Raw genomic sequence first — 27,090 nt, 5'->3', positions numbered from 1 at the left:
GCATGAGTGGTTAGACACTAGCAGCCTTCCTATTGATGTTCTATGATCAGTATCTATCATTAAACTCATGTCATTTCTTTCCTTTTTTTCACTGGGTCCAAAATAGGATGGATGGATGGATGGGTGGGTGGATGGAAGGGAGGGAAGAGAGAGAGAGAGAGAGAGAGAGAGAGAGAGAGAGAGAGAGAGAGAGAGAGAGAGAGAGAGAGAAGCTTGGCATTATCCATGGATGAAAGAAAGAACTGATATATTCTAACATTTATTTGTTTTTATGCTGGGCAAATCAAATATCTTAAACCAATATATGGCTGTTCTTTTTCCAATTCAAATTAATGCAAATGGAAATATAAGAGATAGTTAAAGAAGGCAATGGGTAATTAGTTGGACTTCTAACCACAAGGTCAGCAGTAAAAAGCCACCAGTTGCTCCATGGGAGAAAGAAGAGGTTTTCTACTCCCGTAAGGATTAACAGTCTCAGAAATCCACAGGGGCAGTTCTACCCTGTCTTATGACTTTGTCTTACCCTGGACATGATGTCAGGAGAAATCAGTGCCTAAGAAGAAATCATGGTTGGTAAAGTGGAAGGGCAGTGAAAAAGAGTAAGTTCCTCAATGAAATGACATGGTGGCTGGATCAATGGGCACTAGCTTAGGAACAATGGTGAGGATAGCACAGGATCATGTAGTGTTTTGGTTTTTTGTGTGCATAGGATCACTCTGGGCCCAAGCCAACTTGATGGCACCGAACAATAACAACAATAATGGGCAGATGTGAGTGGCAATTAACTTAATGGCAGTGAGTTTGGTTTGTTTTAACTGCCAACTGCATGGACGGTCATTAAATTATAAGAAAGGCACTTGTTAAAACACTGCTGCTATCTTTGAAGGATGCTGATGACTATTTCTCATCAAGGGAAAGAATTATTAGTATGCTTTCTCAGATTCACTCTCTAAATTACTGAGACTAGATCAGTAACTATGGTTAGGACATCCAACCCCAGTCTCATCTTATTTATTAAAAAACAGTAAGACAACAATCTTACACAAGCAATTTCAGAATATATACAAGGATGGCAAATACCTGAACTCATTTTATGAAGTGAGTATTATTCTGATACTAAAACCAGGCAAATACATGATCAGAATAGAAACTTAAAGACCAATATCCCCATGAACATAAATGGAAAAATTCTAAATCAAACCTAAGCCAGTAGAATCTAAAAAAATATTTTTAAAAGTACATCATGGTCAAGCGAGAGTCATACTAAGTATGCAAGGATGGTTCAACATTAGAAAAAACAATCATTGGGAGGGTTTGGAAAGGAAAGGGAAAAATGAGGAGCTGATACGAAGGGCTCAAGTAGAAAGAAAATATTTTGAGAATGATGATGGCAACATACGTACAAATGCGCTTGACACAATGGAGGGATGGATGGTGATTAGAGTTGTACAAGCCCCCAATAAAATTATTTTTAAAAACAGAAAAGAAAAAGGAAAAACAATCACTGTACTTCATTATGTAAATACAAAAAAGGAAAAGAACATGATCATATATCAACTGACACAGAAGTGTAGTTGACAAAACTCCATCAGGAATCACATGCCATGAGATGCTATGTCTTTTGACAGCTGGGCACCATCAGCTTTCTTCATCACATTTGCTTATGCACTCACTTTGTCTTCAGCAATTGTGTTGGGAAGGTGAGCATCATGGAATGCCAGTTTAATAAAACAAAGTATTCTTGCATTGAGGGAGTACTTGAGTGGAAGCCCAGTGTCCATCTGCTATCTTTATACTAAACCTATACATATATGCACACAGATCTATTTCCACATCCTCATATATAAATATATTTATATATGTACATACCTGTATTTAGACCTCTATATATGCCCTTTGATTCCTAGCTCTTTCCTCTATTTCCTCTTGTCCCACTATCATGTTCAGCCTTCATTTGGGTTTCAGTAATTTCTCTAAAAGATTCATTTTTTGTGTACAAAGTCTTTTAAATACAAACTGCCATTCTATAAATAATTTTTATTCAATACTGCTCTTACTTAAAACTAATCTATTCACACATATCCAGACTTGACATCTTTAAAAAACATCTTCTGTCCTTCAGGACAGGTGAATGAAGGTTAGTGTGATAGAACATGGAATGTTCATAAGGAATTAAGGTTTATCTATGCTCAAAGACTACTTTGGAAAAAGACTGTAATTGAGGTTAATTTCTTTTTGTAAAAAATCATTTTATCGGGGGCTCATACAGCTCTTATCACAATATATACATACATTGTGTCAAGCACATCTGTACATTTGTTGCCATTATCATTTTCAAAACATTTTCTTTCTGCTTAAGCCCTTATCATCTGCTCATTTTCCCCCCTCCTCACCCTCCCTCACTCACTCACAAGCCCTTGATAATTTATAAATTATTTTTCATGTCTTACATTGATCAATGTTACCCTTTAACCACTTTTCTGCTGTCTGTCCCCCAGGGAGGGGATTATATGTAGATCATTGTGATCAGTTCCACCTTTCTCCCCCACCTTCCCCTCCTGGTATCACTATTCTCAATATTGGTTCTGGGAGGCTTATCTGTCCTGGATTCCCTGTGTCTCCACCTCTTATCTGTACCCGGATACATGCTCTGGTCTAGTCAAATTTGTAGAGTAGAACTGGGATCAATGATAGTGGGTGGGGAGGAACCATTTAAGAACTAGAGGAAAGTTGTATGTTTCATCAGTGCTGTCCTGCACCCTGACTGCCTCGTCTCTTCCTTGTGACCCTTCTGTAATGGGATGTCCAATTGTTTATAGATGGGCTTTGGCTCTCCACTCCGCACTCCGCCTCATTCACATTGATGATTTTTTGTTCTGGGTCTCTGATGCCTGATACCTGATACCATCAACACCTATGATGACACAAGCTGGTGTGCTTCTTCATTGTGGACTTTGTTGCATCTTAACTAGATGGCCACTTGTTTGTCTTCAAGCCTGTAAGACCCCAGACGCTATATATTTTGATAGCTGGGTACCATCAGCTTTCTTCACCACATTTACTATGTACCTATTTTGTCTTCAGCGATTGTGTTGGGAAGGTGGGCATCACGGAATGCCAGGTTATTAGAACTACGTGTTCTTTTGTTGAGGGAGTGCTTGAGTAGAGGCCCAATGTCCAACTGCTACCTTGATATTTAACATATAAATATATGTACACAGATCTATTTCCCTATAAATTATATATATTTATAAATGTACATGCCTGTATTTAGACCTCTATAAATGCCCTTTGCCTCCTTGTTCTTTTTTCAATTTCTTTTACTTTCTTCTTGTCCCACTATCATTTTCGGTCTTCATTCAAATTTTAGTAATTCCTCTCGGTTACACTGCCCTTGACCAAGCCCTACCAGGGATCCCTCACCCTCCTCACTGTTGCTCAGTGGTTAATTTCTAAAATCAAATGAACTAGAGATACATGTTGAATCTATACTTTAGCCATTAAAGTAATAATAATAAAATCAGGTTTTAAGTTTACATGTTTGGGGTTTATTTTATTTTTCTTGAATTCCTCTCCAAACTACCTCCTGCTTAAGTGAATGGCTTCTAATATCAATGATCATGTGAAAAATTGACACAAGTGCTCACAAAATAATATAAAATAAACAATACCGCTCCAAGTACTATACTCTTGAAAAACATCAATATTTATATTGAGGCAAAGATAAGAAGTCAAGGAGAGGAAAGGAAGCTAGATTAATGGAAACAATGAGAATGCTGGCACACTGTGAAAACTGTAACCAATGTCACGGAACAATTTGTACAAAATTCTTAAACAAGAGCCTAATTTGCCGTGCAAAATCTCACCTAAAACACAATACAATAATTTTTTTAAAAGTAAGAGCAGTTACACTTTGTCAGCAGATCTTCCTTACGATGCATGCTGGATCTCATCTGGTTTCCTAAATTGTCTGTATCTTTGGCTTGAATTGTTCTGTTTGGTTTTTGTTTGTTTGTATTAAGGTGCATCTCAGAAGTGTTAAGTCATTAGGGGTCACCCTCTTTAAGTTTTTGGTATATTAAACCTCAGATTGATGAACCTATAGAGAAACCAAGTAGAACCAGGGTTTCGGGGAAAGGGGGTTTCAGTGGTGGAGTGGGTGGTGAAGGGGAGATGATGTCAAGGGGTCCGTGTACAAAAAGAATGTCTGGAAACTGAGTGTGGTTGCAACTGTACAATTCTGATTGAACTATGGAAATTTTTTTGACAAGTAATACCAGATGAAAATGTAGAGATTATTTTCTTAGTCTACTTGATATGCTATATCATAACCCTATGGGCTTGCAGATGACTACATTAAGACAGAGTTTTAGAATAATTAAAGTAGACTTGCATTTAAAATGTACATGAGAGCAAATTAATTTTTTGTAAAAAAATATACATACATAATTTTATATAAGCAAATCAGACTTTCAAAATCAGGTGAGATAGAGAAATCTAAGACTGTTGATTAACCAAAATAATACCAATTCTGGATAGGTTTTCTGAGCAATTACTTTTATTTTTTAAAATAAAAAATGCGTTATATAGTTCAACTTTGGAAAATAGCATATTATTCTTTAAACTTCTTATGAGATTCCTTTGGGAACTCCAAACATGAAAACAATCTAATAAATTATATATAAATTATACATTAAAATGTGAAGATTATCAAATGGAATAAAAACAAAACAATATAAATTATATTTAAAATATGAACTACTTTATAAGTGTATTAAAATGTTCTTTTATTATTTGATTAGTTACTTCACTTAACCATACTCAAGGCAAGACTGTTGAGCTGGGATAAACATAGCACTGCACCCAAGTTACTCCAGTACTAAGAACCAAGGAGAAGATGTACAGATAATGTATTTATTGTAGACTTAAAAGTGCCAACTCCCTTAATAATGTACACCCCAGTCAGCTGCCATTATCTAAGCCCTGGTGCAGCCATACAAGACCGTAAACCCCATCATTTTAATAAATAATCTTATAACCAATGGTTTTCAGTACTGGATCAGTCTTATTGGTTATGGAGTATTTTAGGAACTAAACAAACAGAAGAATATCTCAGATGTTTTGGCAAGGCCCCTAATCAGCATACTTTATGATAAGTTTATTAATTCTGGTTAACAATAGTAAAAACATAAACTAAAAATGCCCATTTTTATATTTCTGCAAAACAGTAATAAATGGAAAATGATTATATTAGCAGTGTGTCACAGAAAATAAAATCTCCAAATCAATAAACAATTTACATTTCTCTTTTGTTTGCAAGTGTTAATTAAAATAAAGAATATTAGCTTGACTTTTTGACTTACTTGTTTTTTATTTGGCTAGAAATAGAATACGTTTTAGAAAAAATGTTGCAGAGGCTTAAAATATTTTCAAGAATCATTCATTTCTATGTGGTCTAGAAATTTTTAAATGTTAAAATCAGCTAATGTTCTTGATGAGATAAGTGCAAGTGTAGGGTTTAAAATCATACAGCAGTAAATCTGGCAGCCGCTGTCAGTAATCAAACAATTACGAAATGGAAAGTACATCTTGTACAAACTGACAGAGTCATTAAATCAGGAGAGCTCTTGGTAGACCTACTGACACTGTAAGAATGACCAGAAAGCATTAATTTCAGCATTAATAAAATGGAAGTACACAGATGACAGCTGCCAGTGGAACTAAGAAATAAGGTTACTGGCCTTGTTAAGCTCGCGTCTGATTTTCTCTGGGACAAACTGATCAAGATAGCGTCTGAAGTGTAGTGCATCAATGGCAACAATTTCAGTACAGCGCCTCTGCCAGTCATCCCTAGCAGGACAGAGAGGAAAAAGACAAAAAATGAATATAGCCATTCACAATGACAATACTTTCACAGGGTTTAGTTTTTGAGACTCTTGCAATATTAAAAAGAATGGAATGATAAAAAGTATTAAAGAAAGAATCAGTGTTTACAGTTCTCAGCAAAACAGAAGGGCATGAAAACTATTTTATTTTTAGATTCAGAGACATACATATCTGTCAAGTGTCAAACAATAAATGAAAAGCTATTAAGTGACAAGATAATAGGGCGTGGTGCACACAAATAAACCACTTAAGTGAGTCTCAGAAGTTAAGGGCTTTTGGGGCAAATAAAAGGAATTTAGTCCTTTGTCTTCCTTTGACACTAAAGACATGACATCTGTGTCTAAGAAAGAGTGCATTCAGTTGCTTTGAGAGATCTAAGTCACTAGGTTTTTAATATTGCAACATATTGTCCTAGAAATTATTTCCAGAAGAAGTATTAGTAAGAATGAATAATGGTTACACAATAGATAGCATAGCATTCTATGTATTATGTTCAATTGCTGACTGACTGAAAAAAAATTTTTCTTTTTAATGACAAAGATAGCACACCAAATAATAACACACTGCCTTGAAAAGGAGGAAGTCTGGTTGAGATGACAATTTTGGAATGTGTAATTCCAAATATTTCATCTTTTAATTTAACTTTATATACAAATATTACAAGTAATATTTTGCACTGAAGAACAGCAGTAGAAACCTTTGTCAGTCCAAATACCCATGTAAATAATTGTTTACTGAAACTATATAAGCCAAAAAAAAAAAGGAGAAGGAAAGCAGAGGAACTGAAGGTATTACAAAAAGTAAGTTTGTGACACAGAAGAACTGCATGACGAATAGTTGGTTCCACCACCATAGTACAAAAACACAAGTTTTCAGACAGCATTCCTGCAAAAATGTACTTCTAATAAAGGAAACCAACAGTGTAGAAGTAAGGAGGTATAAGTATGAATACAGATTTGAATAAGAGCTAGTGTGATGGCAACAGCAAAACTCATTACAGCTGGTTGTGGAATTAGGCACATGTTCCAGCAAAGCCTTCTCCCATCTACCTAACCTAATCATTCTAATTACAACCTATTCTAATTACATTTGGAACTTAACCTCCACTGCTTCCCACTGGCAGAATAGAGGTCAAGAAGTGTAGAGAGCGCTACCCTTATGAGCTAACAGATACAGGTTTTTCGTTTTTATCTTCTTTTTGGTACACAGACAGGGTGATATTGTTTTAATTGGTAATGAATCTGTAATACGTTTAAGAACAAAGTTTAACAGTTAAAGTAATAGTAGATAAAAGAGTGAATCCAGGGTGATACCCAGCAGAACTGAAGTAAGGTACAACTTACCTCTCACCCCCATCTTCATGGTTCCGGGCCCAGCGGTATGTTTCAGCATAGCCTGTGTAATCACTGTATTGTTCAGTACCTGAAACAAATCATCTGTCACACTACTGTTTTTTAGTAAAATTTTCCTTAAAACACGTCTTCTAAAACACATTTTCTAAATATACCCTTCTAAAGAGTAAATAAATTTTTCTTAAGTTATCTCATTGGCCAATGTCAATTAAAAAGCAAAACAAAACCCTGGTCTTACTGACTTGTTATTATTTCCCTCAGACTTCCAAAAGCCACTATAATATTTATCATAAAAAGAGTGACTGAAAAAAAGAGTGACTGAATATCTCAAGCTACATAGAAAACAAAATATCCTCTATCATAGTCACTCCCTTTTTTAATGAGGAATAGATACACTGTGTTTATGGAAGTCTTCATTCAATGTTAGTAACCTGATGTTAATATTTTTATTGCTGAGAAAATAAATCGTGTATACAGCCTGTCCCTGCAAAAGGAGCCCCCGATGGTATAGTGGTTATGCAGGAGGTTGTCAACTTCAAGGGAAGTTCGAAACCACTCATGGCTGCTTTGCAGGAAAAAGATGAGGCTTTTTCTCCTATAAAGAGTTAGTCTTTGAAAATCTACAGGGGCAGTTCTACCATGTCCTATAGGGTACCTAAGTCAGAACTGACTTGATGGAAGTGAAGTGAGTGTTGTTTCTGCTAAGAGAAGGAACAGAATTATACCCAAGGGTTGTCTCAACAGGAAAAGTACTTCAATGGACTTGCAAAGCCAAGAGATTCATGAGAAGTGAGCGAGGGGAAAAAAGCACAATTACCATTCATTTGATGATAATATGCAGGAAATGATCCACATGGATCTAGGTTTCTAACTCATGAGGGTTGGGCATATCCGCAGGGAGGTGGTACTATATGTGTCTAAGTAAATCTACTCTAATTTCTGAAGTTAACTAATAGCTACTTGACTTTTCACGAATCAACAGCACAATAAAAAGAAAAGCTAAAAACCATGAGCGATTAACACTTACCATATATACTCGAGTATAAGCTGACCCACCTATCCGCCAAGACACCCAATTTTACCACAAAAGCTGCATTAAAAATGCTGACCAACTCGGTTTATACTCAAGTATATATAGTAATTTTTTTTTAAAAAAAGCAAAGTAACAATGAAAGCTAGGATTAATGATTAATTTCTTTTTGTATAATACATAATTCTGGCAGTAAATAAGGTGTAGGTAGAATGCTTCAGACATCAGAAATATTCACAGTTTAAAGAATATAAAATGTGTATTCACAGATTAAATACAAAGGTAATTAAAATAACAGTGGAAACACCAGGCAGACCATAACTAGTCATGATACTTAAAATTGCAACGATGGGAACTAAGTGACATCACCTGCATTCTCAAAGGATTGTACTGAGTATGTAGCATCATCATTTCTATGGAAGTCCTGCCATAAATGAATGATCTAAATGTAATTATCAAGAAATATCAAGCAACTCAAAGTGAAGAATAGTTTACCAAATAATGTAGGTGACCATGCTATTTAGAGTATCAAGGTAATGCACCAAGGAAAGGTGAGAAACTCGTCCAGTTTAAAACTTACATGACACCTCAGTATAATGTGAATTTATGAATTGATTTGGGGGAAAATAGCTACAAAGAACATAAGTGGAGTCAGAGACAACATTGGAATACTAACTAGGGATACATTGATAGATAGTTATTATTCTGTCCATGTTAAATTTCCTTATTTTGGTAGTTGTTTTGCACTTATGCAAGAAAATCTCCCAAGTCTTAGGAACTGAACAATAAAACATTTAGTGGTAAAGGGGCTTAATGTCTCCAAGTACTCAAAAAAAATTCATGAAAAGAAAATAAGAGAAAGAATGATAAAGCAACATAAACAATCAAATCTGGAAACAGGATAAATGGCAAGTCCATGTATTTTTCTTGTGGTGTTTCTTTACATACATATGCACACATATATTAGAACACAGATTCTCTTTCCTTCTTTTCCCACTCATCTGTATTGTGGTGGCTTTCATGTTGCTGTGATGCTGGAAATTATGCGATCTATTTATTGGCATGTGAATATCCTTTTTAGCAATGTGTGTATGCATGTCCTTAGACCACTTTTTGATTGAGTTATTTGTCTTTTTGTTGTTAACAACAAAAGTTTTCTTGATATTTCAGATATTAAAATTCTGTTGGTTATATCATTAGTAAACTGCTTAAAAAATTTTTTTTACATCTAATTCCTCTAAGCTCATTTACAATTTTGGGTGATACATATGCTAAAACCAAGAAAAAGTAGCAAAGCTCAGGTTGCGTTCTGTGAAGTCTTTGTTGTCAAAGTGGGCTTAGTTGTTTGTTTTTTCTGTTCCTCTTCCCTTTTCTATAACATGCCACTGCAGACCTCCAGACCACTCTCCTTAGTCTAGGGCAATTACACCTGCCATCGACCTAGCTGGGCACGCTCCACCCACCATGTGCAGCAAAAACCAAAGTTAGGGAAAGCCCGCCCACCCTCTACCAGGGGGTATCCCACCCAACTTTTTACTAGGGAAATTCTGCTTTCCCACCATCTGCAGTGCTTATCACTAGGCTGGAGTAAACCCACCCACATTGTTCAAACGAAATTCTGACTGCGTGGCTGGGTACCTCCTATCCATCCTCCGTGTTTCCACATGACTGTGGGAACTTCCTCCCGCCTGCTGTAGTGCCTCACACATCCTAAGGGATATTGGTCAACACTCGCCAACATTCCATGCTGCTGGTGGAATCTATGACCAACCTCCGAATGGATCTACCTGACCAGGGAAATTCCACTCACCATTTGCGGTGCTCTACAAAAAGTGAGAAACCTGCCAGCCTTCTGTGATACTCCCATTGCAACAGGTACCCCTGCACACCCTCTGCAGCACCCCAAGCTGCCATGGGACACAACATCATGGCTTCTTGTGAGATCACCCAGTACAGTACCATCCTCATGGGTCCACAACAAACCAACCAACAGCCCCTAGGAGGACCATCCAACTTGCCCCCCAAATAACAGTAAACTGGTTGACTAGGGAAAGAGTGAAGCCACAGGAGGATAAAGTGGTAGGCCAATTCCACAGTGAAATTAGCTGTAGGCAGTTCAAAGCATCATTCCTACGAGTCTCCAAGAGAGAGCCAGTGCTCTTCGACTCCCTGGAATATGGCACCTGGCTCTTCTAAAACGATGCAAACCAAACAGCAATCAGCTCCAACGACCTCAACGAAAAAAAACAGGAGAAAGAAAAGGTAATGGAAGAATATGTCCTGAACTTAACAACGTGCATAGAAGAAGCAAACATTGATCTGCTACAGAAAGAAATGTTCAGAATGCTGCTAGGAGTCATACAGGATATGAGGGAAGCAATACAGAAAAAGTGTGAAATGATAGAGGAGGTAAAGTCCACACATCAAAGGGAAACACAAGAGCTTAGGGACAACGAGACAACAAAAATCCGTAGCCGACTCAAGGACTTCGTCAATCAACAGCAGGAGGCAGAGAACTGCACAGTGACCTAGAGGACAGTCAAGCAGACTTAACAAAGGCGAACAAAAATCTAGTAAGATCCTCAGAGAAGATTAAAAAAAAACCCAAAAACCTAAGAGCTAGGTCTGATACTATGAAGAGGAACAACATCAGAATAATTGCATTACTGGAGGAAGACACAACAAAGTAGTCCTCTGCACAACAGTGACAGAGTTCTAGGAGGAAAACTTCCCCAGTTTAATGAATGAAAACCAGGAAACCAATCAGGAGACTGAAAGAACACCAGCTAAAAGAAGTTACCAAGGCACAAAATAGTTGAACTATGCAACTTTGAGGAAAAGGAGAAAATCAAGAAAGCAGCTAGGGAAAAAAAGCAATCACATATAAAGGGTCCCAAATAAGAATATGCTCTACCTATCAGTGGACACTATGAAGAAGAAGAAAGAGTGGAGCAACATATTCCGAAAATTGAAGGAAAGTAACACAAACCCAAGAATACTCTACCCAGCCAAATTAGCTATCAAGATAGTTGGAGAAGTTAGAGTCTTCCCAGACAAGGAAAAACTTAAAAATCATGTTAGAAGAAACACAGCCCTACAAAAAAATCCATGCCAAGCCAGTATGGGCAGAAGGACAGCACTCACCAAGAATAAATATGAGACCGCCACATAGAACAACCCCACACAGAGAGCAACAAAGAAAAAACAGACCCCAAGATAGCATTGGCTTAAGAGTGGAAAGAGGTCAAGAATGGACCACACGTACATGCACCACACACTGATACTAAAGGGAGGTAGGAAAAGGCGCAACACAAAAGGTATAAGATGACATCAGAATCCACAGATGGAGATAATAACGCTGAATATCAAGTGAGATTCATCCCAGGGATGCATGGATGGTTCAACATACAAAAGACCTTTAGTATCATTTGCCACATTGACATGAAAAACTATAAGAACCACATAATATTATCAATAGATGTAGGAAAATCCTTCAACAATACCCAACATGCATTCCTGTTTAAGACACTCAAGAAGATAGGAATGGAAAGAAAAAGATAATACAAGCTATATATGAAAAACCAACAGCCAACGTGGTAGTCAGTGGAGAAAAGACTAACATAATTCCACTAAAAAAAGGAGACCAGACAAGGATGCCCCTTTCCCCCAGTCTTATTTAACACTGTACTGGAGGTTTTAGCTAACAGCATAAGGCAAAGAAAAGACATCAAAGGTATTCACCTGGGAAGGAAGAGGTGAAACTATCGTTATTTGCAGATGTTAATGATTTTATATATGGAAAATCCCAAAAGCTCCATAAGGGGAGTACTGGAAGCAATAGAGGAATATGGCAGAGTGGCAGGATACAAGATCAACAAACAGAAGTCTATCGGACTGCTATACACATCGGATAAGACCACAGAAGAGGAGATCAAAAGGTGGCCCCCTTCACAATAGCCAAACTCTAATGAAAATATCCAGGGATATACCTGATCTAAAAAACAGAAGATTTATATGAGGAAAACTACAGAACTCTATTACAAGAAACCAAGAGGGACCTCAACAAATGGAAGAATAACCCATGCTTGTGGAGTGGATGATGCAATACAGTAAAGATGTCAGTTCTGCATAAGGCACTATGTAAGTTGAATGTAATCCTGATATAATTACCTTCATCTTTCTTCAAAGAAATGGAAAAACTGATTATCAACTTCATATGGAGAGGGAAGAAGCCCAGAATTAGCAGAGAACTCCCCAAGAAGGACACAGTGGGAGGGCTTGCTATACCTGACTTTAGTACAAATTATACAGCCACATTAGTCAAAACTGCAGGGTACTGGCATAATGCCAGATACTCAGACCAATGGAAAAAACTGAAAACCAATAAATAAAATCAATAGCATACAGACAACTGATCTTTGATAAGGACCCCAAAAATATCAAATGGGAAGCAGATGGCCTCTTCAACAAGTGGTGCTGGGAAAATGGAGATCTACCTGCAGAAAAATGAAGCAAGACCCTTATCTCACTCCATTCACAAGAATAAACTCAAGGGGGATCACAGACCTCGAGGTAAAACCTCAGACTATTAGGGCCATCAGTGTAGAATGGCGACCAACCTGAGAATTTTGGCACAGGAAATGCAAAGGCTATCAAAAATAGAGAAAGACACAAACACAGAGGAGGCACAAACTGACAAGTGGGATATACTGCAGACAAAACACCTGTGTACATCTAAAGAATTCACCAAGAGAGTAATAAGAGAGCCCACGGACTGGGAAAACACATTTAGCTGTGAAACATCACACGAAAGCCTTATTACTAAAATCTACAATCCTCTGCTAGCTTCCAAAAACAAAACAACTAATTGCCCACTGAGATGTGGGCAAAGGACCTGAACAGAAATTTTACAGGGGCAGAAATCCGAATGGACAATAAACATAGGAGAAAATGTTCTCGATCATGAGCTATAAGAGAAATGCAAATTAAAACAGCAATGAGATACCACCTAACACCCTTAAAGATAGCTCAATTCAAAAAAAGCAGAAAGCAACAAGTGTTGGAGGGGCTGTGATGAGATAGGAACACTCATCCACTGCTGGTGACCTGTAGGTATATACAGCCACTATGGAAATCGATTTGGCGATATCTAAAACAGATGGAAATTACGCTACTATATGACCCAACAATCCCCCTACAGGGCATATACTCAGAAGAGGCAAGAAACAAACCACGGCCAGACGTCTGTGCTACAGTGTTCACCATGGCATAGTTCACAATTGCAAGGAGTTGGAAACACCCCAAAGTTGAATCAACAGATGAATGGATTGAAAAATGGGTACATACATACAATGGAGTACTATGCATCCCTAAAAGCAGTGATTAGTGCATGAAACACATAGCCGCATGGGAAGAACTGGAGGAAATTATGCTAAGCGAAGTAAGCCAAGCACAAAAGGGCACTTACAACATGAGTTCGCTGAGGTAAATTAAAAAAAAAAAAAGCGCAAGATGTGAATGTAACAAAGTGGCATGAAACATGGAACCAGCAGATGTCTGAGGGGCCGGGCCAAATCCCAACTATGTGGACAGCCACCCTTCCCCCCAGAAGAATTTACTTCAGAGGACAGCACTGAAGTTATAGCTCAGGGAGAGAGACCTGTCCAATCAGAGCACACAGGAGCAAATGAAGGGTGAGAAAGAGTGGAGCACATCCTGGCCCACCAAGCCTTGGGGACGATATCCCCGCTCAGAGAAGCCAACGCACAGAGAGGACCATATGGCTGGCCCCACTATGAGACACGACATCCCTCACTGACCCATAGCCCTATAGGGGACAACACTGGAGACACAGTGTGGGACTTGCACCGGATCTGACCCCACCACAGTGAGGTAAAACACTAAGGGTGCGCAACAGAACAGCAAGGGAGCAGAAGAAGGAAGTCCAGAAGGAGTACCAAAAATAGACTTTGGGGCCAGGGCGTGGCACCCCATCAGACTCGACTGGAAAACACTCCTAAAGGTCAACAGACAGACCTTGAACTATACACAGGCTTTTCTTTGACATTGGTTTGTTGTTGTTTTGTTTTCTTTTGTCACTTGGTTTTGCTGTCATTTGTTTGTGCATATTATTATCTCTGCAGGTCTATCTAGATAAGATAGGCTGGATAAACAATCATGAGGAGAAAACAACAGGACCAATGGTTCTGGAAGGACATGGGAGAGAGGGAGGAGTGGGAAAGGAAGTGGGTGTTAATAAACCCAGGGAAAGGAAACAAATGATCCAAAATCAGTGGCACAGAGGATGTAAGAGGCCTGGTAGGGGTTGATCAAGGGCAATGTAACGGAGAGCAATTACTGAAATCCAAATGAAGGCTGAGCATGATAGTGGGACAAGAAGAAAGTAAAAGGAAATAGAGGAAAGCACTAGGAGGCAAAGGGCATTTATAGAGGTCTAAATACAAGTATGTACATATGTAAATTTATTTATATATGATGATGGGAAAATAGATCTAAGTACATATATTTATAGATTTAGTATAAAGGTAGCAAATGGACATTGGGTCATTACTTACGTACTCCCACAGCGCCATAACAATTTGTTGTATTAAACTGGTATTCCATGACATTTCCCAACACAATCACTTAAGACAAAGCGGGTGTATAAGCAAATGTGGTGAAGAAAGCTGATGGAGCCCAGCTATCAAAAGATATAGCGTCTGGGGCCTTAAAGGCTTGAAGGTAGACAATCAGCCATCTAGCTCAGGAAGAACAAAGCCCACATGGAAGAAGCACACCAGCCTGTGATCATCAGGTGACGAAGGGATCAGGTATCAGACATCAGTGAACAAAAAAATCTTATCACTGAGTATCACAGAGCGGAGAGGTGACCCAATGTCTAGCTGTAGACCAGTGGACATTTCCTTACAGAAGGGTCATGGGGAGGAGACGAGCCAGTCACGTTGCAGTGTAGTAATGATGAAACATACAACTTTCCTCTAGTTCTTAAATGTTTCCTCCCCCCATTACCATGATGCCAATTCTAACTTACAAATCTGGCTAGACCAGAGGATGTACACAAGTACAAATAAGAAGTGGAACCCAGGGAATCCAGGACAGATGAACCCCTCAGGACCAGTGCTGAGAGTGGCGATACTGGGAGGGTAGAGGGAAGGTGTGGTAGAAAGGTGGAGAAGATTACAAAGATCTAAATAAAACCCTCTCCTATGGGGATGGACAACAGAAAAGTAAGTGAAGGACATTGGACAGTGTAAGACATGAAAAAATAATAATAATTTATAAATTAACCAGGGTTCATAAGGGAGGAGGTGGTGGGGAAGGCAGGGGAAAAAATGAGGAGCTGATACCAAAGGCTCCAGTAGAAAGCAAATGTTTGAGAATGATGAGGTCAACAAATGTACAAATGTGCCTGACATAATGGATGGATGTATGGATTGTAATAAGAGTTGTATAAGCCCACAATAAAATGATTTTTTAAAATGTAGCTTTAAAAAAAAAGAATAGTATGAGCCCTCAATAAAATGATTTAAGAAAAATATTTTTAAAACCAGCATGACATGATAAAAAGAATATCACACCAAGACTGGGAGAGATAGAGAATCCAAAGTGGATTTTCAATAGGCAGAGAAATTTAAATGACTAAATTTCAAGTGACTCATCTTATTATCATGGTTATTAATAATTATTTTCTTGTTTAGTTCATAGAAGTGATTGGAAAATATTTTAAGATATGTTAAAATGATTCAAATAATAAAGTAATTAGTATTAGTATCATTAGACCCAATTCTATAAGCAGGGAGAGAAGCTAAGACATGACTAGCTAGGAATATAAATAACCAGGAACGTTGGCTCTTTCTTGTTTATAAAGAGGAAATGTTTCCTGTTGTAATTTATTAACCATAAAATAAATACTTGGTCTGCAATATATAAAATGTTAACTAGCATGCTTCTAAATCAAGTGAGGATGGTTTTAGTGTTCTTTCCTGAAAGGGAGGAGGCCTGGTGGCATAAAGGTTTTAAGTTGGGCTGCTAACCACTAAGTTCAAAACCAAGTGCTCTGCTGGAGAAGGAGGTGGCTTTCTACTCCCCCCAAAAGTAACATGCAGCATGTAGAGGGATGCTGTGTAGAGGCATTCAAAATGGTTCAGCGTCTGACCTACTGGTATATGCTGTCCTATAATACAGCCTCTAACAAAATTAGGCTGGCCCGGACCCCTGGTAATAGAATTGTTTGCCTTTATAGAAAGAAGGTTGAGAAAGCACCAACATATGCATGTGGTGTGTGCCCAGGACAACTTCAAGGAGTCTGTGCTGTGAGACCTAAAATTCTCATGAGGTTGTCCAAAATAGAAAACCATGTCAGCAGGGCTAAATGTGCGCAGGATAGGATCACCATGCTTTCTTTATTGAGGAGCACAAAAGAGTTGTAATAATGTTGAAGGCACAAACAGAGTCAGAAAGCAACATAATACAAATGAAGCTTTTTTGAATAATAAACAAATCATATGACCAAAAAAAAGGTAACATACAATCCTGGAAACCCACATGGGTAATTCTATGAGTTGGAATCATGTCGAGGGCAGTGAGTTTTGGTTTGGTTTTCCTGATTAGAATAAGTTAGTTCATGGTTAAGGGGGTGGGGGAAAACTGAGCTCTGGTAGTATAGCAGTTTAAAATGGCGGCTACTAAGTGAAACCTACCAGTAGTTTGGCAGGAGAATATGTGTCAGTCAGCTTCCAAAAAGATTACGGCCTTGGAAAACTTGAGGAGCAATTGTACTCAGTTGTGTGTATATAGATGGTCACTATGAGTATGAATATGCTTAACAGCAGACTAATGTGTTGCCATTAAGGCAATAGAGTAGAACTGGTCACGAGTTTCCAAGGCTTTAAGTCTTTATAGAAGCAAACTGCTCTTTCTCCTGTAGAGTGACCAGTAGATTCAAACTGCCAAGCACTTACCCAGTGTGTCACCAAGGCTTCTTTCCTCATGGTATAGAGAATCAAATTTACCATATATACTCAAGTATAAATGGACCCGAATATCAGCCGAGGCACCTAATTTTACAAAAACTGCATCAAAATGTGCTGAAAAACCCAGCTTATGCATGAATATATATGGTATGTATAAATGCCTTTGCTCTAAACCAGTGGTTGTCAACCTTCCTAATGCCTCAACTCTTTAATATAGTTCCTCATGTTGTGGTAACCCCCAAAAATAAAATTATTTTCGTTGCTACTTCATAACTTCATTTTGCTACTGTTATGAATCGGGCAGCCCCCGTGAAAGGGTCATTTGACCCCAAAAAGGGGTCGCGACACACAGGTTGAGAACCGCTAGTCTAAACTAATTAAATTCTGGGTTTTCTAGGCAGATATCCTTCAAAATTATGCCCACTGGGTGCTTTGATAAAGAGATACCGTTTGTTTGTTTTGAATTCAAATTTATTGATGAGCTACGGTGAAATGAAAAGGTAAACAGTGAAAATGGCTCAAAAGCCATATCTGACCTCCTTTGGCTTCCTTGTTCCCACACGGCAGATGTCAGATATGCTTCTACTCTCATTGTTTCTTTACCTGTTCTGACATCAATTCCAACAGCACTACTTCTATGCTGGTCTCACTCATTGCAATGACCACACAGAATTCAAAGACAATGCTCACAATTACGGGGTTTGTAAAGGTAGGGGGTTATCAAAAGTCAGGATCAGTAAAGATAGAGCTTTTCGTCCAAAATAGAAGCTCTTCTCAGCCAGCAGTCAAGTCTCTCTCAGCCTCTCAGCCACATGGTTGTCCCGTAGCCACTGTCTGCATAGGGCAGGTAGCCTGCCTCCTGTTCTGCCTCACAGGCTCATAATCTTGGTGGTGCTCCTCTGTCCTGCGGTCTCCTTGCCTCAGCCCCGGTCTCAGATTTGTCCCTTTGCTCCGTCCCATGGTCTCCTTGCCTCAGCCCCGGTCTCAGATTTGTCTCTTTGCTCTGTCCCATGGTCTCCTCGCCTCAGCCCCGGTCTCAGATTTGTCCCTTTGCTCTGTCCCATGGTCTCCTTGCCTCAGCCCCGGTCTCAGATTTGTCCCTTTGCTCTGTCCCATGGTCTCCTTGCCTCAGCCCCAGTCTCAGATTTGTCCCTTTGCTCCGTCCCATGGTCTCCTTGCCTCAGCCCCGGTCTGATTTGTCCCTTTGCTCTGTCCCATGGTTTCCATGCCTCAGCCCCGGTCTGATTTGTCCCTTTGCTCTATCCCATGGTCTCCTTGCCTCAGCCCCCGGTCTGATTTGTCCCTTTGCTCTATCCCATGGTCTCCTTGCCTCAGCCCCCGGTCTGATTTGTCCCTTTGCTCTGTCCCATGGTTTCCATGCCTCAGCCCCGGTCTGATTTGTCCCTTTGCTCTATCCCATGGTCTCCTTGCCTCAGCCCCGGTCTCAGATTTGTCCCTTTGCTCCGTCCCATGGTCTCCTTGCCTCAGCCCCGGTCTGATTTGTCCCTTTGCTCTGTCCCATGGTCTCCTTGCCTCAGCCCCGGTCTCAGATTTGTCCCTTTGCTCCGTCCCATGGTCTCCTTGCCTCAGCCCCGGTCTGATTTGTCCCTTTGCTCTGTCCCATGGTCTCCTTGCCTCAGCCCCGGTCTCAGATTTGTCCCTTTGCTCCATCCCATGGTCTCCTTGCCTCAGCCTCCGGTCTGATTTGTCCCTTTGCTGTCCCATGGTTTCCATGCCTCAGCCCCGGTCTGATTTGTCCCTTTGCTCTGTCCCATGGTCTCCATGCAGCAGAGCCACTGGTGTCTTTGGTCTCAGCCTCCACCGTCTTTAGAAAGAAATCTTGAAGGTGCTCCACTGGTGGTTCTTCTTTCATGCTCCTGGGATTTATTTCTCTGCTCCCACTTCTGAGATGGCTCTTTACTTTTTTTTAAACATTAGACAACAATTAAAAATACGTTCTTGATGGAACTATGCTTTTTGTCTTTCAGTAGACCATATCCTCAAGGAATCAAAGGTTGGTGGCTTGGTTCACATTCTCTGAAGACTTACTCCCACTTTTATCCTGACCTCTAACTCCCTCCAAAATGGGACGATAGTCACAGAAATAGAGGTCAGATTTTATAGTGCATCATACAAGGAATTGTGGCTAGAAGGCTCACTTTAATTGACTACATTGCAAAAGCACATAAGAGATAACTGAATGACTTTGGTGATATTCTCTCTAGAAAAAGCCAACAAAATTTTATACAAAAGATAAATCTTCACTTAAGGACAAAAACTAGAAGGAACTCATTAAAATCTAATAAAAAAGAACAAAGTGTTGGGCCACTCAATTCCTGATATCAAAATATATTAAAACAATCACAGTACTCAAAAAGACTAGTACTAGTATAACAACAGATACAAAGGACTAGAACATATTAAATAGAAAAGAGTCTCTTTAACAAATGGTGCTGGCAAAATTGGATACCATCTGCATAAGCACGAAATAGGACGCAAACCTCAAAGCACATATAAAAAACCTCAAGATGCATAAAAGAGCTAAATGTAAAATCTAACCCCCCCCAAAAAAAACCCCAAATAAACAAAGCAAAACCTAGACCCATAAAGGTCAGCAATGAAACAATAGGGATAAATTCAGGGACCACAGTACACGGTATACACATACTATCAAAATTAATGAAAAATACACAAACAACAGAAGACAAACCTAATGACTGGGACCTCCTAAAAATTAAGGCACTTGGGGCATCAAAAGACCTTGTTTTGAAACAAACAAACAAAAAGTGAAAATAAACACAGACTGGGAAAAATTTGTTGGCAGTGACATATGGGGCAAATGACTAATCTCTAAAATTTATAGAAAAAATCCACACCTCAACAAGAAAAAATAATCTAATTTAAAAATGGGCAAGGGCGGACCTGGTTAGACCAGAGGACGCACAGTGGGGCAGTAGGAATCTGGAAACACAGGGAATCTAGGACGGATAAACCCCTCAGGACCAGCGGTGAGAGTGGTGACACGGGGGCGGGGGGGGGGGAAGGGGATGTAGAAAGGGAGAACCAATCTTGGGATCTACATGTAACCTCCTCTCTGGGGGATGGGCCACAGGAAGGTGGGTGAGGGGAGACGCCGGGCAGTGTAAAATAAGATAAAATAATAATTTTTAAATTATTAAGGGTTCTTGAGGGAGGGGAGAGCGGGGAGGGAAAAAAGGAAAATGAGCTGATTCCAGGAACCCAAGTGGAAGGCTAATGTTGAGAATGATGAGGGCAACGAATGTATAAGGGTGCTTTACTCAATTGATGTATGTATGGATTATGATAAGAGTTGTATGAGGCCAATAAAATGATTTATTTTTTTTTAATGGGCAAGGGCATACACAGGAACATGCAGTTCTTCATGGAAAAGAGGCAGCTAACAGACAAATGAAATGCTCCCCAAAACGAGCATTCAAGAGATACAAATCAAAACAACTATGAAATATCACCTCACTCTAGCATTAATTTCAAAATAAAAAAAGAAAATAATAAATGCTAATAAGAGCATGAATAGATTGGAACCCTCACACATTATTGATCTGCTGGCTAGACTATAACATGGTTCCATCGTTGTGTAAAATCATAGGGCAACTTACTCAAAATATTCGTAATAGAAATATCATATGACCTAACAATCTCTTCACTTGGTAAGTATGTTAGAGAAACAAGGCTGGGACAAGAATATTTGCAAATCCATTTTAATCCCAGGGCTATGCACAATAGCCTAAAGATAGAAACGACTTCAAATTCCTACAGTGGAAGAATGAATAAATTAACTTTGGTACATACATACAATGGAATACAATGCCAAGTTAAAGGGTAACAATGAATCTGCGAAAATACCTACTAACATGGATGAACCTGGAGGACATTATACTGAGTGTGATTCATTATCACAAAAGTACAAATATAGTATGAGACCTCTATTGTAAAAAGACAAGATTTTCACACTGAAAAAAAAATTTTCTGAAGTTTATCAGGGATGGCGGGGATAGACAGGAAGGGGAAATCACCAGCTAGAGGGTAGACAGTGTTAAATGGGAAAAGGGGAAAGCAATATATACTAAGAGGGAGGCTGACCACAAATATTTTACCAAGGGAAGACACTAGGGGTTTTGCAAGAGTGGAAAGTAAACTGAGGCAAATACTGTTACATACACAATCTTGCAGAACCTAGGAGTACATACTTGGACACAGGGTGAACAACAATGGGAGTATACCTGTGGGAGAGTGAAATTTCTCATGGCTCTTCTACACATCTGTGTAACTCCCACCAAATGATTGGACATGTGTAATAATAATTCCAGAGATCAGTTTTCATCACCAGCCCTCTGCCTGTAAGGATTATGTTGAGGTAGCAGAGGGAGAAATCCAGAGGGCCTTGTAAGAGTGTGTTCAAGATCTCTGTCCGATGTGGCAGAATCCAACATGACTAGGTGCGTCACTAACTGTGGCGCAGGGACTCAGAGGAACAGCGATGAGACTATGAGATAAATTCTGCTTCTCTGGTCTCGGACTATGGAACTGTGGGACAGAGGGAGAGGTAGGCTGGCTTCCTGGCTCATGGAGGCAAAGGCTAAAGGTACCATGTGGCTGAGAGACTAAGAACCACACAGATTTGGCTAGCAAGTGGCTAAGAGGCTGTGTACTGGGGAAAGACTTGTCTACTAGCTGAGAAGACCAATGAGGGTATCCTCACTGTTTGAAGATCCTGACATGTTAAGTCCTCAGTTAATAAATCTATTAAGTCCCCAGTTAATAAACTCCCTTAATTTTGAGTACTGTTCTGCATGGCTAATGCAACAAATTATCAAACTCAGCATATATGTAGAGTGGTGTGGGAGCTATGAGAATAGGTAAAGAAGGATGGACCATGGGGGCTGTCTGACCCCAGCCTTGTGTCAATAAGCAAATCAGAGGTCAGATATGTCCACATCCATTGCCATTCCCTGCAATATCCATATATATTTTTGACAAAGAATTTGTGTATATATATATTTACCTCTGCTACAAATACTTTCATGATCATGGTGGGATAGACAGGAGCATAGTTACAAATACTTCTGAAACAAACACTTAGCTAGGCCTGGGGAGTCGAGACTACAGTCTTGGGGGACACAAAGGTCAACTGGCATAACATAGTTCACAAAGACAATGTTCTATATCCTACTTAGGTAAGTAGCACCTGAGATCTTAAATGTTTGTGAACAGTCTTCTGAAGTACAACCAGTGTTCTCTTCCAATCAGAGGAGAGAATGATCAAAATTGAAAGACACATGGAAAATAGTCCAATGAATGAATAACTAATGGACCACACAAACATCAGTTTCCACAACCCTGATACCAGAAATAGATAGTGACCAGCTACCACTACCAACTGTTCTGAAATGGATCACCTAAGAAGGTCTCAGATAGGATGAGAAAACCATTGTGGAACAAAACCCCAAATCATAAAATAGACCAACCGGGTTTACTAGCTAGAGAGAGACTGGTAGAACCCCCAGGGTGGCTTTTAGTGTCCCCTTCAGTTCTGGAACTTACCCCATGTGTTAGAATTACCAACTATTTAAGAGGGAAAATCCAGCATTTATCTCAGGACAGAGCAACGAAGGATTAGGAAAAAGGGAATAGTGAAAATGGGAAATATTGGGGGAAAGAAGATTAGTGATGATACACGGAGAGGATTACAGTGGATGAGTTACAATAAAAAGTATATGAATTGAATGTAAAATTGATGATCTGCTCTATAAATTTTCATCTCAATTTCATCTACCAGTAAGTTTTAAAAGAGAGTTCATGATAGCAATCTGATGCTTGAGGGTTATTAGTAAAGAAATTCTAATTTCTTACTAATAATTCATTTGGGATAAAAAATTTTAGAGATTATAATTTAGAAAATAAAAACACTAAAATATTTTATTTCCAAATATTTTTGGAAACATCAATTGGGTTTGGATCTGCCCCAAATGAGCTAGTGTCATTTGGCAATGGTGAGGGGTGAAGGAGTTCGCTTGCTGTTAATCACATAAAGGGTGATTAAAGAAGAATGATGGAAATTCCAGAACATTTCATTGTGCTCATGAGGAACTTGAACATGGATCAAGTGGCAGTTGTGAAAATAGAACAAGAGAATACTGAATGGTTAAAAATTAGGAACGGTATGCCCCATGTTGTATCCTCTTTCCATATTTATTCAGTCTTTCTGCTGAGCGAATATTCAGAGAAACTGGTCTATGGGAAGACTGTGGCATCAGGTTTGGAGGAAGGCTTAGTAACAGCCTGTGAGTATGCAGATGACACAACATTGCCTGCTGAAGTGAGGAGGACTTGAAGCACTTGGTGATGAAGATGGATTACAACTCAGTGTACAGACAACCAAAATCCTCACAACTGGACCAACAGGTAACATTATGATAAACGGAGAAATGGTTGAAGTTGTCAAGGATGTTGTCTTATTAGAATCCACATCAATGTTAATAGAAGCAGCAGTCAGGAGATCAAAAGGTTAATTGCATTAGGTAAATCTGCTGCACAAGACCTCTTAAGAGGATTGAAGAACACGGATATTACTTTGAGGACCAAGGAAGGCGTGCGCCTGACCCAAGCCATGGTATTCTCCAATTGCCTCATATGCCTATGAAAGTTCGACACTGAATAAGGAAGACTGAAGAAGAATCAATGTATTTGAATTGTGGTGCTAGAGAAGAGTATCGAAAGTACCATGGACTGCAGAAAGAACAAACCGATCTGTATGAGAAGGAAGGCCTGAGTGCTCTGTAGAGGCAAAGTATTACATACTTTGGACATATTGCCGTGAGAGAGCAGTCCCTGGAGAAGGACATCATGTTTGGTGAAAGAGGGGGGACCTCAGTGAACTGGATTGACACAGCGAATGCATCAATGGGCTCAGGCATAGGAATAATTGTGAAAATGCCACAGGATCATGTGGTGTTTTGTGCTGTTGTGCATACGGTCACTATGGGGTGAGATGACTATATGGCACCTCAAGCAACAACAACAAATTTTGGGCTTCAGGTTACTGAGAGTTAGTTTGTTAAAAGGGATCCAAGATATAACAGTTCCTTCCCTTGTAGTGAAAATTCCTTTAAAACTTAATCAGCAAGGATGCTCTACTTCGGGACTGCAGCAAGCACGGGCATTTGGGTAAGCAATGAAACCTTACGAGGGTACAGGTCTGACAGCCCCTAGAGTATGGAGATAGCAAGTCTGGTCACTCCTTAGGGGAAATGCTGACTGTTCTCCTGTGAACCTCCCTTTGTCCCATAATTTGATCATCTTCAAAAGTTTTAAATTATTTTCCTCTGAGCCTGTCACACAGATTAAGAAATTTAACTTGTCTGATTTTCATCAAATTTTCAAAGCAGTTTTGAGGTAGCAAATCTCACTGCTTCTTTCTGCCAGTGCTTGTGGAAATAAAGAATTTCTCAAATCAATCTGGTCTCTGTCTTTGGCTGAACAGTGACAGGCAGCCCGACTGCTTTACCAGTCAGCAACCCTTCTAGTGTTGAACATTGTGGCACCAGTCTTGCACGAGTGTCCAATTAGAGTCATTTTTACTAACACTCAGAAAAGATGCAAGTACCCATGCTACCTGGAGGGCAGGTTTCGTGTTAAGAATGCTAACACTGTTCAGTACAAGTCTTACGTTTGTGTATAGTCACCAAAGAGAAACAGCCAAACAGCTACCCAGAGCAACTGTAATACCACTTGCTGGATGCTGAAGAAAAAATGAAAAGCGAAGTAAGTTTGTTATCTATGTGTAGTTCCTAAACGGGTTTAACTCATGGCTACCACGAGGAGAATCACAACAAATAGAGAAATAATGCTGTCTAAATAAAAGTACTTTATCTGTTTGTATGAACTGTTTCATACTTATTTAGAAATCTGATACCAAGCAGATGCTTTACAATGATGATATATTTAATTTATTTCCAATTTCTCTAATTATTCTACAGATTCCAAGCAGCACAGTCACCATTAACTATTAGCTCACTGATCTTGGACGTACCATTGAAGGAATGGAATTGATGAAGCAGACAGATTGCTTAAGAGTCTCTTAAGAAAGGACATGGCAGAAATCCAGACAGCCAATAGATGATGAAATGGCCATTTCCATTAAGGGAACAGCACATCACAGATATTAATTAGGAGTACTATAATAAAAGTTAAATGGATTTTTTAAATGCTGAGCTAACAGTCACCCTAAATGTCCTTACCCTGAGGTAACTACAAATCTGAAGGTGAGTCATGGATCTGCAATTTTCCATTTGTTTTACAAAGGCTGCAATTAGCTTTGAGATGAGATATAACCTCAGAGATAGTTTAGTCTGGGGGTAAACTACTGTTAATAATAATAATTATTATTATGTTTTAGGAGGAAACGATAGTTTTTATTTATAGCAACATTCATGGCAGATGATGAGACCTACTACTTTACTACTGTAAGAGCACATGAAACATATTAGATGCAACTTTTTAAAATTGATGGTATATTTTGATCCTGAATCTTCAGTTCAAGTTTAGCTTAACAGCTAACATTAAACATTTTAATTTTATTTTTGTTGCTGCTGTGAGTATATAGCAAACACACACTATTCAATAGTCTCTATAACTATAATTCAGTGACATTGATTACATTCTCTGAGTTGTGTAAACATTCTCGCTCTAAGTTTTTTAAGTTATTCATCCCCCATTAATAAACTACTGCCCCTAAGGAAACTTTCAAATTTCTGCTGTTCTTTTATCCTTTATACACAAGTAAAACATTTAAAAGTCATATTAGATATATCCAAAGAATGGGGACAGTCATTATTTCAGATCTTCCAAGGTCCTTAGAATAGTATGAAAATTCGAAATCCTCAACATCGTTGTTAGATGTCACTGATTCCATTCTGATTCATAGCAGCACTATGCACAACAGAACGAAACACTGTATGGGACTGTACCATCCTCACAATGATTGTTTGAGACCATTGTTGCAGCTACTGTGTGAATATACCTCGTTGAGGAACTTCTCTTCTTTGATTGCTCCTCATGTTATTAAGCATGATGTCCTGCTCCCGGGACTGGTCTCTCTTGACAACATGTCCAAAATATATAAGAAAAAGTCTCGCCATCCTTTCCTCTGTGGAGTACTCTGGCTGTACTACTTCTAAAACAGATTTGGACTTTGGTGTTCGTTACATTGAATCTTAATCTATACTGAAGGCAATAATTCTTGATCTTCTTCAAGTGCTTCAAATCCTTTCATTTTCAGCAAGCATGACTGTGTCCTCTGCATACTGCAGGTTGTCAATAAACTGTCCTCCAATCTTGATGCCACATTCGTTTTCATATAATCCAGCTTTTCTAATGATTTTGTCAGTTTATAGATTGAACAAGTATGGTGACAGGATATAATCCTGACACACACACCTTTCCTGATTTTAAACCCTACAGTATTTCCTTGTTCTGTGCACACAACTGCCTCTTGATCCATGTACAAGTTCCTCATGAGCACAATGAAGCGTTCTGGAATTCCCATTCTACTCAAGGTTATCTGTAGTTTATTATGGTCCACACAGTCGAATGCCTTGGTATGGCCAACAAAACACAAGTAAACATCTTTTTAGTATCCTCTGCTTTCAGCCAAGATCCATATGACACCAGCAATGATATCCCTTGTTCCACATCCACTTCTGAATCTGGCCAAAACTTGTGGCAGCTCCCTGTTAATGTACTACTACAACCACTGAGTGATCTCAGGCAAAATTTTACTAGTGTGATA

General features: G+C 39.1%; 1 protein-coding gene across 2 annotated transcripts in view; it reads right to left on the bottom strand.

The window, feature by feature from the left end:
- Positions 1-27,090, bottom strand: part of PARG (poly(ADP-ribose) glycohydrolase) — a 155,889-nt gene that overhangs the window by 23,714 nt on the left and 105,085 nt on the right. For both annotated transcript variants that reach the window (XM_075564169.1, XM_075564168.1), the window contains exons 14-15: positions 7,230-7,308; positions 5,742-5,850 (exon numbers count right to left, since the gene is read on the bottom strand). In XM_075564169.1, coding sequence (XP_075420284.1) covers positions 5,742-5,850; positions 7,230-7,308 — 188 coding nt within the window. The remainder of the gene's footprint in view (positions 1-5,741; positions 5,851-7,229; positions 7,309-27,090) is intronic.

Source organism: Tenrec ecaudatus, chromosome 12 (genome assembly GCF_050624435.1).
Source record: "Tenrec ecaudatus isolate mTenEca1 chromosome 12, mTenEca1.hap1, whole genome shotgun sequence".
NCBI lineage: Eukaryota > Metazoa > Chordata > Mammalia > Afrosoricida > Tenrecidae > Tenrec > Tenrec ecaudatus.
The sequence above is the reverse complement of the archived record's forward strand: the minus strand, read 5'-3'. Positions and strand labels throughout refer to the sequence as shown.